Source organism: Oryzias latipes, chromosome 23 (assembly GCF_053564925.1).
Source record: "Oryzias latipes strain Hd-rR chromosome 23, Olatipes_Hd-rR_3.1".
NCBI lineage: Eukaryota > Metazoa > Chordata > Actinopteri > Beloniformes > Adrianichthyidae > Oryzias > Oryzias latipes.
The window spans coordinates 654,268-670,335 of record NC_136259.1 but is presented as its reverse complement, the minus strand read 5'-3'; the positions used below and the strand labels follow the sequence as shown (position 1 = coordinate 670,335).

Below are 16,068 nucleotides of genomic sequence, written 5' to 3'. Positions count from 1 at the left end.
TAGACCATAAATGTATGATGTAGACGATACATCAGCGGGCCACGAGCTCTGCTCCATTCTGATTCATTTGCATGTGGACGGGCTGTACCACCAGCCGAGCAGGGAGCTCCTGCCCCCCCCCCCCCAAGCTCATTTTCTACCTAACAAATAGGATTGTTTTCAAACCGCATATCTGTCTTCACAACGATTGAAACAAAGAGAGTCAGAAATGCGTTTTTCAGTTGTCTTTACTAGCATGTCCTCCATCATCAGAGAACATCTGAAAGCCATTTTCCTGGCAGTGCGTCTGAAGGTCAGGTGTGTGTTGCAGGTGGAGATGTGTCAGCTGCAGAAGTGCTACAAGGCTCTGGCTGACCAGATGAACCTGATCCTGTCCAAGCGCCTCTGGTACATCATGATCGAGCAGTTCCTCATGAAGTATGTGTGGAGTGGCTGTGGACTCGTCATGGTGGCCGTTCCCATCATCACAGCCACCGGATTTGCCGACAGCGGTAGGGGAATCCACAGTAAACCCCCTCAGTCACTTTGCTTCAAGTTCAGTCCTCTTCTGTTGTTCCTGTTGAACTGTGTGCCGTAAAAATCTAGGAGCCTTTGAGGAAAATGCTGCAGGGCACGACTTCTGACAGAAAGGCATTGGTTCCCTTTCATGGGGGAGGATTTGCATCCGTGAAACATGGTGGTTAGCCGCTCTCACAGCAGGAAGCAAACCTGGGTTTCATGATCGTCACAAGCCTTTATGTCAATGCAAACGTGCCGTCATGCCGTCCTGATGTCACGCGTCTGAGCTATCGGTCCTGGTTCCTGTGTGTTTGCAGAAAAGGTGGATGGACAGACGCAGGTCATGGTGAGCGAGAGGACGGAGGCGTTCACAACGGCCCGCAACCTCCTGGTCTCGGGGGCCGACGCCATTGAGAGGATCATGTCCTCCTACAAAGAGGTATGAGCTCATCCCCAGCCCTGATGCTATGAAAATAAATGTCCCTAAACAACATTCCCCCTGCCTCAGGCTATCGCTGCTATAGCTGCTAACTGGCTACATGTTGATGGAGAAAAACCACTAAAGTCTTTTCAGAATCAGAAGCTTTTATTGTCGAATGTACAGCTTTTACACTGACACACGACATTACATGCCAGTTCAACCTGAACAAACGGTTCAAAGTTGGCTGAGGCGCAGCAGAGATGCACATCTTTTCTGCACCAACAGCAACACATTGCAAATGTAAAGTGTTGCATAACGGCACAAAGCTGCTTTTATCTGCCATCAGTCCTCTGATGTACGTGGATAAACCGTTCCCTACAGGGTCATAGCTCGCCAGTACAGAGTACTTTACAGCTGGAGTTACGTTTGAGCATAGCTATTAGCACAGAACTTTGACACTGTTGTTTTCTGGACACATGATGGCATTTCCTGCATCCTTTAGACCGTAAAGCTGAGACATTCTGCACTAGGGCAGCACAATATGAGGAAAACTCGCGATATTAGAGATTAATATTGCGATAACGATATAATTTGCAGTATATAAACAAATTGTAAAATAACCAACATTACTATTCCAATTTCAATGCAACAGTTTAAAAATAATTCTCCAAATGACCCTCGTCGATATAGGTGACAAACATCTAACATTAAAGGCCTCCATCCGATTGGTCAAATGCATAAAATGATTTATTTGATTCATTAAATACTTCCAGCTGCCATAAGATTGTTTTAACACATTTAAGGTATACGATTTATTGCGATTCTCGCCGTCTTTTGCGATAACGATAAATTTGCGGTATATTGTTCAGGCCTATTCTTCACCACACTTGAGCTCATTTTATTTTTTTGCAGTTTTAGCGGCTAAAATGATTTTTTTGTTGTTGTTGTTTTGCTTTCCTGAAAATACTCATTTGTAGTTTCTGTAGTTTCTTGTTTTTGACTATTAAAATAGCAGCTTTGGCCTTTAAGTGTATACTTGGTACTTATTTATACTTGGTCATTATACGTTCATGACCTAATTTGGCAATATATACATAATTATATATTATTCTTTGCCATTATAGTAGCCTAAGTTGCTTCAAATTTTTTAGCAACACTGAGCTTTCTGAGGAAACTTATAGATGAAGCTTTTAATGTATACCATTACATTTTCTCTTTAACATATATCATTATACTTATATAATTTGTTATCATCATAAATCAGTTGGTCCCATCTCCCTGATTTGCACATTTGTGTTGCATTTTTGCTATTTTGTTTTAGTATCTTTAGCTTCTATTTCAGTCCTTTTAACCTACTTTCATCTGCATGACTACAGGTTTTTCACTGAGCATCTGCAGCTTCTAGAATTTACTTTGACATTTGTGGAAATATTTACAGTAGTTGAAGTGGAAGAAAAGTCAAAGATGGCATTTTATTTTATTCCTTGATGAATTAATGAAAATAAGTCATGTGATTAGTTAACATCAACTTGAATTATCTGATCTTTATTTCAAAGGTTTTCTAGAAGAAGTGAAATGCAGTGATTGCTTTTTTGATTGCTTGTCAATAATCACCATTTTCTGCCTGGTAATTAACTTCATTAATGTTTTAAAAACTCAGGAAAAGCACAACATGTTGCAGGATTGTTGCAGAAAATCAGATCAAGTAGTAGTTGAAACATGAAGTCATCACCTTTACTGTGTAATGTAGCAAAATGTAAACATGGAATTTAGATGTAGGTTTTGCGCCTAATTCCTTTTATTTATTGCAGTTGATTTCACTGCCACCCTCACCTTCACGTCTCCTCTTCCTCACCTTTCCCTCCACTCTGAAGGAGTAAAGTCTGGTCAGAGATATGGGACCAATCTGCTGTTATCAGTAGCTGCCATGCAATGCATCCAATGTGTGTTTCCAGGAATCTGGCCTCCCAAATGGAAACCTCCACACTGTTTTCACCTTTACCAACAGAAGCGTGTGTGTTCACGCATCCCAGAAAATGATGCTTTGAAAAGGCATCAACATAAGATCCAAAGCAGGTGTTTGCCAGCAGCATGCATGTCAGAGCAGCTGATCTGTGCTGAACTGCATTCCTGGCATGAGTCTGTCATCCACATAGATACTGATGTTCTGTTACTAAAATAGAAACTACAAGGAAGTAGCAGAAGTCTAATCTGTGTGCGGTGGAGGGAAGCAGCTGGATGGAAGCGGAGCTTCGAGTTTGTCAGCTTCCTTTGCTCTGAACCATCTCGGCTTTGCCTCTCCAGCATTGCAGCTTGGTCTTTGCGGCTACACATTCCACGCTTTAGGGCTGCAGCTCCTGCTGGCTTGCAGGTCTTTGCATGCTTAGAAGTGCAGGCGTGTGCATTTAAGCGTGTTTTAGACGTGGAGCGCGTTCTCCACTTCTGCATCCATGAAGCAATTTAAAAAGACAGCGTCTCTTTTCTTTTGTTTAGCTTGTTTCCCCTAACACATCCTGGACTCTGGTTGATTGTTACTCTTTCTTTTTTCATAATCAGAATTCTTTATTGCCTTTGTTCATATTTATATGTATACAGTGACATTGTAGCAGGCTTGGAGTGGTAAAAAAGTCTCTAGTCTTCTGTCTTGGTAAAGCCGGCTCTATCCCCATCTGGATGTTTAGATAGATTTCTAAGAACAAATCCTCTTCAAACAACCTCCAATTTGATCTAACACAAAACGTTACAACCTAACTGTTTTAGGACAAAACAGCTAGCAAAAAAGTAGGCTAAAACAAAAGCTAAGTGTATTAGCATGTTCCAGTTTCTATCTGCGGGCCAGATTATGTGAACTGGGTCAAGTGAGTCCTTAGCTACATCAGTCCGCGGCAGCAGAGCCGAAGCGGCGAGCATCAAGACGGGATCTGTTCTGGTGTTTGTGTTACTCTGTCGGCAGGGAAACCTTTGTGTGTTTGTGTTTGCGCACACGCGTGTGGTCAGAGCTGAGCTCCACTGTGAATAATCCAACAACTGTTGATCTCTCTGTCTGCACGTTTCAATAGATGTTACTTAGTCCTGTTTAACAGGGTAGCATGCTGTAGTTGATGAAATAATCCCACTGCTTTGGCGAGCGACGATGCTCAAATTACGGCTAAATAGTCTAAACGCCGCAGGTTTGGTAGTTTTATGCTCGCTGGAGAGTAGACTACTTCCTGGCTTAAAGGTCCCACGTATTTAACAGCATCTGCCCAAAGCAAAGTTCTTTTTACAGTTCAAACATTGCCTGTAAAAGAGAGAACTGGACTGAGTGACCCCGCCCCCTGCCGTTCCAAACAGGAAGTGGCTCCAGGAAGCCAAAATCCCACAGACCTCTACAGAGAAATAAACAGCTGTTATTCAGTCACAGAAGAACCGTTTTGTGTCTGATACCTTTTCTTACATGTATTTGCTCATCCTGGTTTTTTTTAATGTGTTTTTTATTTCAAGTTATGGACTGACCAATTGCATGACTCAAACAAAGATGCTATGTGGGGACCCACACCTCGGATGTTTAAAACATTTCAAACACAGATTCTCCCAAGCCAGTGGTCGGGGTTTGGTCTTCCAACAAGCTCATTCCTGGTTGGTAAATGTGGTTGCCATAGAAACATTGACCAATCCCCGCATTGTCTGGCTCCAACATGGCAGCGTCCTTATCACAAAAAATGGCAAAGGAATTAACTTAATTTGGTTGGAACAGGAAGTGAGCTGTTTTCCAAGGATGACATCACTCTGTTCTCATAAACAGTCCATGGGCTTTAGCTAGCCAAAACTAGAACCTAGTTTCTTTGATATTTATTAGGCTACGTTGACACTGCAGGCAGAAACGACCCAATTCCCATTTGTTTGCCCCTATGCGACCTGTATCTGATCTTCTCAGTCTGAACGACACAGATCCCATCTTTTCAACTGTGACCCAGGCCACTTGGCTATGTGGTCCTGAATCCGATACGTATCCCATCTTTTGAAATGCGACCGCCGTCTGAACGGCCAGGCCACATGTATCCGACCCGTACGTCATCGATACGCTACTAACGTCATAATTCTGCGTTGAAGTAGGCGGGAACGAGAACATAAACATCAACCATGGCGGCCGATGCTGCTGAGACCAGTCAGTGGAAGGGAAGCCAGGTCACCGATTGGATGACTATTTGGGGTGACAGCTCTATTCAGGCTCTAATCGTAACCAGCCGATTTTTGAAAACATTTCCAGCGAAATGCCCGAGCGTGGTGTTGAACCTTTCCCGCAATGACTTTTTTTTTTTTCCCTTTCCGACCGTGGTCAGAAGCGCGGGGGCCTGAAGGCGGATCGTCCTCCGGGGTTCACTTCCCCGTCCGGACCCTCAGATTCTCCAGAGCAGGTTAATAAAGAGTCAATAGCATTTATTCTGGGGGAAACCTTCTTTTATTACCGTTCTCCTTCCTCCGTAACACACAACATGAATGCGCCCCCAACACACTTCCTCTGCCCCCCTCACTCCCTCCTGCGCTGCACGCGCTCTCTCCTCTCTGTTACACACACACACCCACACACACACACACACACACGCGCGCGCCCGCGGCCCCAGCACATACACATCCCCATTCCACAACAGTGGTTACAGACGATCCTGGCTCCAATGCCTTCTTAAAATGAGATTGTAACTGTACTGGCTCCTTTGTGAAAATAAATGTAAACAGCTCTGCTGTTGACAACACTATTGTTGAAATCCATTGCTAATGTTAGCTACTTCCGCAAAAAACGAGTGACATAGTTTACCGCTGAGTACTCTTCTGCGCACTCTTCTCACTTGTGGGTCATTTCACGGTCACACAGGAGATCACAAAAATGCAAAAAAATCAAATATTTAAAAAAAACCGTAATGGAGCATTAAGCCCTGCAGTGTGAATGTAGCCTTAGTTGGCATACTTAATTTCTTTCATGTTTTTTGTTGTGAAGCATGTAAAGTTCTGTTCCTTCCTGAGTAACGGGGGTGGGTGACATGGTCATGTCGGAATGACCGCCATTACTTTATTGTTACCTGAAATCCATGCACACAATTAATGTATAATCTAAATGTCAGGCCGCAGCAAATATTTAACCCCAAAAGGCGAATTTGTGGTGTTTTTGAGACAAAGATGGCAGCTTCAGTGTGAATAAAGAACCAATAAACAGCGTTTAGTGAATGAAGGGATTGAAACTGAGATGTTTTATTAACTGCAGGGATCATTTTCCTCTCATTCATAGAAAAGGTTCATGTCTGTTCAGCCCTGTCTGCTTTTGCTTTTATTTACCTTGAATTGGACCAATTCATTCATGGTCCACCGTGTTTTCTAATATCATGACCTGAAAACATCAAAGCTGAATGAGAGCTATTAAAAACAGGTCAGTCCTATAGCCCAATGTAAAGCTTTCTGGTGTGCTGATCTCTGAGGAGATGAGGAAGTGTTGGATGTTCCTGTAGGGTGAAGGCTGCAGTGGTTGTTGAACATGAGGGACGGTCCCGTGTGTGCTGCCCCAGTCAGGGACTGAATTCTCAGAAAGTGTTGTGTAACGCCGGCGAGCTGTGTCAACAGCCGGCTTGGGGCGCATCACCCCTAAGGGAACAATCACGCCATGGCGTGCTGCGTGTGCTCACAGGCACTCTATTCTTGGTTTCGTTGACATTTTTATGAAGCTGCTTTGGGAACATTTGAACATTTTTTATCAAAATCACTATTTATGAGTCTTTCTGCAACGTTGCTAACCATCAGCTACTACTGCTCACTGTTACCATTAGAGTATTCAGATTAGTTCGCTGTACTAATTAGCTATCCTCTGTAAAACTAAACTGGACGGATGGATGGATCTGATGTTGCTGCTGTTTTAATTGCTCCGCTAATGCCAGATAGGGGTGTGAGGGGCTGTAAGCTAGCAGGAGGGGGTTTAAAAACGGAGAACTCTCGAGGGGGCGGGGCTGCTTTGCATCATTGATCCCGCCCACAACACGGAGGCAAAATTTCTGCTGCTCAGCAGAAACCACAATGACACAGCGTTTTTGATTTAGGCTAAATACAACATAATCATCTAGAATAGATCAAACCATGGTCAGACTGGGAGTTTAGCTGTTTTTGTGGCGTTTTCTAATGATATTTTGTGGTTAATGCACTATTTTCTAAATGTCCCATAGAGCTAGCAGTGCAGCCCTCTACACACTCCAGTAGGGTTGGGCGACGTCCCTAAAATTGTCAGTTGACGATGTTTGCAGTAAACCATCGGGATGGACGATGATATCGTCGGGGGGGGTGTTAATTTTTCGTTATTACAATTTTTTTTAAGTATTTGTTATTTTATTTTATTACTTTATTTATTTTATTTCCCAACAAATGACTCATCTGTGATGATCCAGTATAAACTGAGGGAAGTGACTTTAAAAAAAAAAAAATAGAAAAGTAGTCCGCTCCCGCACTTAATTAGTCAAGTGGACCGGCGGAGCGCGGACTTACAGCTTTGAGTTTGAGGGGAAGGGAGGATGCTTTGTTACGTGTGCGATATGTGTGGGAGACTTAGGACTGTGATCCGCCCCACAGCTCTAGGGGAACGAGCTACCGAACTCAGGAGAACCGGGTCTAAAAGTGTGTCTGAGCAGAGATCGGACCGTCAGCTCACAGCGGCTTTGGGGCGGTGAGTGTGTGAGCTTCAAGCAGAAATGTGGCTCAGTCCTTAGAAACTGTTCAAGCAATCACCTGGATTTGTGTTTCCAGTCGTGTCCCGACAAAATAAAGGCTGATGTTATTCCCAGATATTTACGTTCAGCCAAGATGCAGATTGCAGCGTTTCCTACATGGATTTTATGTTCATCAAAGGCTAAATGTTGTTAGCACCGTTCTTCCACAGAAAAAGCACTGACCACACGGATTAAAATTAAAATGAGTGAACAGGTGCTTCATAATAACCGTAACATTAATAAAAGCACGTTTAGAAAATCATCTCGTATATTACAGAGCTGCCAGATATCTACGTATGTAGCCTCTCAGTGGAACTCATTTCCTCTTCTGGTATTTCAAACACTACTGCGCATGTCTGAATGATTTATTCTGACTGAAAGTGTGACCCATGTGAATGTTTGTTATTATCTGAAAACATTTTTTTGGGCCCATGTACATGGTTGAAGTCTAATCCGACCATTGATCCGATCAAGATATTTTGCATAAGTAATCGCGGTTTATGGTGTCGACAGTGTTGACTCACAGTGTGGCGGGGGCGTGGCATCACGATGGTGTCCCTCCATCGTGAGGTCAGTCACCCATCATGATGGACGATGGTATCATCCATCGGCACAACCCTACACTCCAGTTCTTCTTGATTCAGCTGCTGTCTGTGACCAGAACTGTCGATGCCCCCTCTGGTCCCACTAACATGCTCTCCTCTTGTCCCACACGATGACCCCTGACCCCTGTTTGTTTGCTGCCACAGATCACAGAGCTGGCAGGCTACACGGCTCGAGTCCACAACATGTTTGTGGTGTTTGAGGACGTCCAGAAGGGGATTTACAAGCGCTCGTCCCTGTCGGACGCCGCAGGGACCGAGAAGAAGAACAGGCCGGAGATGCACATTGATGGACCCCTGGAGATAAAGGGTATGCTGCTGTGTGTTCACGATGTTCTCACTCTGGAGAACATCTTTGGGTCATTGTTTCTTCAATCTAAGGGCCCGTTCATCCTGAGTTTCTTCTAATCCTGTTTACATAGTCTTTTCCTTCAGATCCGTGCATTAGGCCTTCCTATATTATTGACATGTTTCTCAGAGAGCAAATTACAAAAAACAGTCTTTTTCAAAAACAGAATGCAAGTTTTTTGCATGAAGACCACAGCGACAAGCATTAAAGCGCCTTTTTCAGCCATAATTTCACTGTTGTGTTCACAGCAGGGGTTTATAAACGTGATGTTGGTGCAGATCAGATCTGATCTGATCTGATCTGTAGAGACACACTGTCCTTCAAGTTTGACCCATCTGTTAACTCTAAAACAAACGTCTTAGATTTAGGACTTGTCAAGCAAACTGCACTTTCTGACCAGTTTAGTGGGAATATGGTCGAGTTTTCAATATATGATACTTGTAGTATTTGAGCACATTAGTCCCCGTAACTGTTTCCATTCTCACCACAGTTTGATCATCACAGTAACTGACAGAATCTTCTCCAGTTTTTTAACCTCCCATCCATCCTTTAGCTTCATTCCTTTTGAAGTCGTGAAGTTGCTGGAGCCTATCCCAGCTACTGTTGGGCGAAGCCAAGGCCCACCCTAGACAGGTCACCAGCCTGTCACTTTTGGAACTTAATTTGAACTTTGTTCTGAATTCTTTGCATTGTTGAATTGTTAATGTACAATATCTGAAATATGTTTGTCTTCATGCTTTATCAGTAGCAAAATAAAACTGTGCTGACTTCATCTGGAATGGGATTCCTTTATGGTTTTTCAGCAAACACAGTCAGTGAATAATGTAGATTACTGCTATGCTTATGACTGTCTCCCTTCACCTGTTGCAGGTGAGGTGATTGATGTGGACAAAGGCATTGTGTGTGAGAACGTTCCCATCATCACGCCGAGCGGAGACGTGGTGGTGTCCTGCCTGAACCTGAAGGTGCTGCTCCTGACTTTCTTTGCTTTAGAACACTACCCTATAAGATAGAGGCTATGTCTAAATGTCCTCACTATTCTCTATAAGATGGAGGCTGTGTCCAAATGTCCTCACTATACTCTATAAGATGGAGGCTGTGTCCAAATGTCCTCACTATACTCCATAAGATGGAGGCTGTGTCCAAATGTCCTCACTATACTCTATAAGATGGAGGCTTTGTCCAAATGTCCTCACTATACTCTATAAGATGGAGGCTATGTCCAAATGTCCTCACTACTCCCTATAAGATGGAGGCTGTGTCCAAAAGTCCTCACTATACTCTATAAGATGGAGGCTTTGTCCAAAAATCTTCACTACTCCCTATAAGATGGAGGCTATGTCTAAATGTCCTCACTATTCTCTATAAGATGGAGGCTGTGTCCAAATGTCCTCACTATACTCTATAAGATGGAGGCTGTGTCCAAATGTCCTCACTATTCTCTATAAGATGGAGGCTATGTCCAAATGTCCTCACTACTCCCTATAAGATGGAGGCTGTGTCCAAATGTACTCACTATACTCTATAAGATGGAGGCTGTGTCCAAATGTCCTCACTATACTCTATAAGATGGAGGCTATGTCCAAATGTCCTCACTATACTCTATAAGATGGAGGCTGTGTCCAAATGTCCTCACTATACTCTATAAGATGGAGGCTGTGTCCAAATGTCCTCACTATACTCTATAAGATGGAGGCTGTGTCCAAATGTCCTCACTATACTCTATAAGATGGAGGCTGTGTCCAAATGTCCTCACTATACTCTATAAGATGGAGGCTATGTCCAAATGTCCTCACTATACTCTATAAGATGGAGGCTGTGTCTAAATGTCCTCACTATACTCTATAAGATGGAGGCTATGTCCAAATGTCCTCACTATACTCCATAAGATGGAGGCTGTGTCCAAATGTCCTCACTATAATCTATAAGATGGAGGCTATGTCTAAATGTCCTCACTATTCTCTATAAGATGGAGGCTGTGTCCAAATGTCCTCACTATACTCTATAAGATGGAGGCTGTGTCCAAATGTCCTCACTATAATCTATAAGATGGAGGCTATGTCTAAATGTCCTCACTATTTCTTATAAGATAGAGGCTGTGTCCAAATGTCCTCACTATACTCTATAAGATAGAGGCTGTGTCCAAATGTCCTCACTATACTCTATAAGATGGAGGCTATGTCCAAATGTCCTCACTATACTCCATAAGATGGAGGCTGTGTCCAAATGTCCTCACTATAATCTATAAGATGGAGGCTATGTCTAAATGTCCTCACTATTCTCTATAAGATGGAGGCTGTGTCCAAATGTCCTCACTATACTCTATAAGATGGAGGCTGTGTCCAAATGTCCTCACTATAACCTATAAGATGGAGGCTATGTCCAAATGTCCTCACTATACTCTATAAGATGGAGGCTATGTCCAAATGTCCTCACTACTCCCTATAAGATGGAGGCTGTGTCCAAAAGTCCTCACTATTCGCTATAAGATGGAGGCTGTGTCCAAATGTCCTCACTATACTCCATAAGATGGAGGCTGTGTCCAAAAATCTTCACTACTCCCTATAAGATGGAGGCTGTGTCCAAAAGTCCTCACTATACTCTATAAGACAGAGGCTATGTCCAAATGTCCTCACTATTCTCTATAAGATAGAGGCTGTGTCCAAATGTCCTCACTATACTCTATAAGATGGAGGCTGTGTCCAAATGTCCTCACTACTCCCTATAAGATGGAGGCTGTGTCCAAATGTCCTCACTACTCCCTATAAGACAGAGGCTATGTCCAAATGTCCTCACTATTCTCTATAAGATAGAGGCTGTGTCCAAAAATCTTCACTACTCCCTATAAGATGGAGGCTGTGTCCAAATGTCCTCACTATACTCTATAAGACAGAGGCTATGTCCAAATGTCCTCACTATTCTCTATAAGATAGAGGCTGTGTCCAAATGTCCTCACTATACTCTATAAGATGGAGGCTGTGTCCAAATGTCCTCACTATACTCTATAAGACAGAGGCTATGTCCAAATGTCCTCACTACTTCTTATAAGATAGAGGCTGTGTCCAAATGTCCTCACTATACTCTATAAGATGGAGGCTGTGTCCAAATGTCCTCACTATACTCTATAAGACAGAGGCTATGTCCAAATGTCCTCACTATTCTCTATAAGATAGAGGCTGTGTCCAAATGTCCTCACTATACTCTATAAGATGGAGGCTGTGTCCAAATGTTCCTCACTATACTCTATAAGATGGAGGCTGTGTCCAAATGTCCTCACTACTTCTTATAAGATAGAGGCTGTGTCCAAATGTCCTCACTATACTCTATAAAATGGAGGCTGTGTCCAAATGTCCTCACTATACTCTATAAGACGGAGGCTATGTCCAAATGTCCTCACTACTTCTTATAAGATAGAGGCTGTGTCCAAATGTCCTCACTATACTCTATAAGATGGAGGCTGTGTCCAAATGTCCTGACTATACTCTATAAGATGGAGGCTGTGTCCAAATGTCCTCACTATACTCTATAAGACAGAGGCTATGTCCAAATGTCCTCACTATTCTCTATAAGATGGAGGCTGTGTCCAAATGTCCTCACTATACTCTATAAGACAGAGGCTATGTCCAAATGTCCTCACTACTTCTTATAAGATAGAGGCTGTGTCCAAATCTCCTCACTATTTCCTATAAGATAGAGGCTATGTCCAAATGTCCTCACTATTTCCTATAAGATAGAGGCTATGTCCAAATGTCCTCACTATTTCCTATAAGATAGAGGCTATGTCCAAATGTCCTCACTACTTCTTATAAGATAGAGGCTGTGTCCAAATGTCCTCACTACTCCCTATAAGATAGAGGCTATGTCCAAATGTCCTCACTATTTCCTATAAGATAGAGGCTGTGTCCAAATGTCCTCACTATACTCTATAAGATGGAGGCTGTGTTTAAATGTCCTCACTATTCTCCATAAGATGGAGGCTGTGTCCAAATGTCCTCACTATACTCTATAAGACAGAGGCTATGTCCAAATGTCCTCACTACTTCTTATAAGATGGAGGCTGTGTCCAAATGTCCTCACTACTCCCTATAAGATAGGGGCTATGTCCAAATGTCCTCACTATTTCCTATAAGATAGAGGCTATGTCCAAATGCCCTCACTATTTCCTATAAGATAGCGGCTATGTCCAAATGTCCTCACTACTTCTTATAAGATAGAGGCTGTGTCCAAATGTCCTCACTACTCCCTATAAAATAGAGGCTATGTCCAAATGTCCTCACTACTCCCTATAAAATAGAGGCTGTGTCCAAATGTCCTCACTACTCCCTATAAGATAGAGGCTATGTCCAAATGTCCTCACTACTCCCTATAAGATAGAGGCTATGTCCAAATGTCCTCACTATTTCCTATAAGATAGAGGCTATGTCCAAATGTCCTCACTACTTCCTATGAGATAGAGGCTGTGTCCAAATGTCCTCACTACTTCCTATTAGACTAGATAGTGTGAGACTATCCAGTTCCCTCGATTTAATTCAGACAGGCGCTCATTACTCTTCTTTTTTTGTAATGACATATATGACATCACCAATTTCCCCAGGTAAAAACCTAATAAATATGAACCTTTTAATCATTTATGATTATTTATTATTTATGGGGTCCTGATGATGAAAACCTGGATGATTTATGAAGAATACATTTAAACACATTCTCTGTATTCAAATGACAAATCGTTGAAATGCAATGCATGCTGGTCTATATACATGAATCCAGTGAACATGGATGCAGACTAGTTTTTCCTAGAGACTTCTGGGAAATTTCCGTGGGACTGGACTCTGGAATTGTAGATTTGGTCAGAAAATGGGGAAGACTCTACTCTGCACTGAGTAGTTAGTAGCAGAGAATGGTTTATGCCATATCTATTAGCATTTTAGAAAATTCCCTAATGGTCCTGGGGCCCAAGTCCGGGTCTTCCCGTATCAGAAGGACATCCGGCATTAAAACCTCTGCCAAACCACGTGTGCCAATCAGTGAAAGCTGATTTGCTGTAGCGACGCCTGGAGGGATATGCCGAAAGGTGAGCAACTTCCTGTTAGGAAGGTGATGTTGAGTTTCTCTCATCAGCAGCTGGGATCCAGAGTGTTTGTGTTAACCATCTAAAATCTACCATCTATAGCAGATTATCTTCCACTCAAACATGAAGAGAGGTTGCATGTCTGCTGTTTGCATCTGGTTAGCTTGATTTCATTGCTAATAATTCCACACACGCCTGGACTTCCTGAGCTTCAAATGAATGCAATGTTTGGTTTGATCTCAGGCTTGTGTAAGGTATCATGTCTGTAACAGGAAGACGCTGCTTATCAATGTCAAACATCAGCTCATTGGAACAGACCTTTGTGCAGAAAAGCCGAGCGGAGGGTCAATGTCAGCCCAGCAGACTGGGACAGATAACAGGAAAACATGCTGACATGGCGTGCATCGCTGCCATTGAGACATCACAGGGATTGTTTTGTATGCTCACCAAAACCACCATAAAAACAGATGTCTAAGAACAACAAGAGATTACAACATTATGGACACCCTTTGAGGTGTAAAAGAATCAAGTTGTTGTCAGATTGAAAACCTTAAATAACATCTCCTTAACAAGTCAACAAGTCCTTAAAGAAACGGCAAAGAACAAACACATTTGTTCCGGTCAGAAGATTTGAGAGATAAAAGCTTCCCTGCTGAAAAAACGAGTCACTTTCAAACACATGTGTGTACTTTTGTGAAAAGCGAACTTTTATTAATTTAAGAAACAAGTACATTAAACATTAAAAAAATACAAAAAAATCATTTTGAAAAGATGAAAAACCGGGAAAAACAGAAAGTTGAGATGGTAATCTATCAAAGGACTAATTAGAAACGCCTGCTTCAGGTCATTGTAGACCAAACACTTTGAAATCTGAAATGGAGTTTACTACAAATGGTTTACAGTAAACCCTTGTTTTTCACAGGGGTTACGTTCCAAAAAGAACCCGTGATAGGCAAACTCCGTGAAGAAGAAACCTGTATTTCTTCTTACAATTATTATACAATTAAATACTCTATTATACATCGAAAAGAAAGAACAAACCATTTTACAGGCTCAAGCATTTGTTTCACAAATAAAAGTATAACTTCTGTACTGTACTGTCAAATAATAATTTGAATCATCAATTTGAACAGAAGGCTTCAAATTGCAGAGATTAGCCCCGCCCACCGTGAACCGAGTAACTGGATTAAACAGGAGAAAATTTAAAATGATTATACAGTACAGTGGGACAAATAGTGACTCAGGTGTATTTCACTGCTCTTCAGACTGAGCCGCTGCATCCTGACTCCGCTCTGCAGTGTTTTCTTCTTTTGAAGCCCGCGGTGCAGCTGTGTTTGTTCAGGAGAAGAACACAGTGATAGGCAGTTGTTGTCGCTCTTTTTTCTATGGGTTTTAGAGAAACTCCAAATTTCAAGATGATTTGTACGTACGTGTTGTAAATTTGGCAAGCTGTTTTACGTACGTGTCCATATTCAACTGCAACGTTATTGACGCACAGGTAGAGAAGAAGCGGAGGGACTTTTTAGCCAATCAGAATGCAGGACACAATGCACGATGCAAATCCGTGAAGTAGCGAAACCGTGAAAAGTAAGCCGCGTTAAAGCGAGGGATCACTGTACTGAACATTTATTGTGAACCATTGAAGCTATTTCCCCACTTGACAGTGAAACAAGTCAAACTAATAAAGAATGACACTAAAATGATACAAACCGACACTAAAAAGGAGGAAATCTTGTTGACGTGAACCAAAGGCCCTTTTAGTGTTCTGGTTGAAGTCAAAGTTAGATCTTGAATTGAAATGGTCGTATAGATTGCAGCATAACTTATAGGTTTATAAGCCCGTCTTAGGACAATAGTGTGTTATCAGAAGCATAATGGGCTCTGGTAAATCCCTATACTATGTTCTATATGTACTATATATATCTATATATATCTACTATATGCGCCTTTTACTTAGGTGTTAAAGTTTGTCTTTAGGTATTTACACACCGGCCGCGTCGACTTGTGTTTAGGTGTCCACCTCCAATGAAAAGTCTATGCAAAACACATAAACCCTTATTTGAGGCTTCCGTGTCCAGAACTCTTCCATCCACACGTCATGATGCAAGTTTCTAAGTCCAGTCTCGGGCTTTAATTACCAATCAGGCATTCATTGACCGCACACTGGAAGTTCAATCAGTTGACTTCAAAATTGTGAAAACGCTGAACCATGACCAGTAAGGGAGTCTGCTTTGGTAGTGGTGTGTAGTTAGTATCCTTTTCAGAACACGGAGGTACAACTGTTAAAAAATAGATCACAGTGCAGAATCTAATAGTTGCTGTTTGTGTCCGCCTGGAGTCATATGAAGCCAAGACATACATTTATAGAAATACTGCTGTGAAGGAAAAAGCCTGGATGAAGATTTACG

At 42.3% G+C, this 16,068-nt stretch overlaps 1 protein-coding gene across 1 annotated transcript in view; it reads left to right on the top strand.

Moving 5' to 3' along the window:
* abcd2 (ATP-binding cassette, sub-family D (ALD), member 2) overlaps positions 1–16,068 on the top strand; it is a 28,948-nt gene that overhangs the window by 1,790 nt on the left and 11,090 nt on the right. The window contains exons 2-5 of the mRNA XM_004082836.5: positions 311–491; positions 816–937; positions 8,391–8,553; positions 9,463–9,557. Of these exons, the coding sequence (XP_004082884.1) occupies positions 311–491; positions 816–937; positions 8,391–8,553; positions 9,463–9,557 (561 nt within the window). The remainder of the gene's footprint in view (positions 1–310; positions 492–815; positions 938–8,390; positions 8,554–9,462; positions 9,558–16,068) is intronic.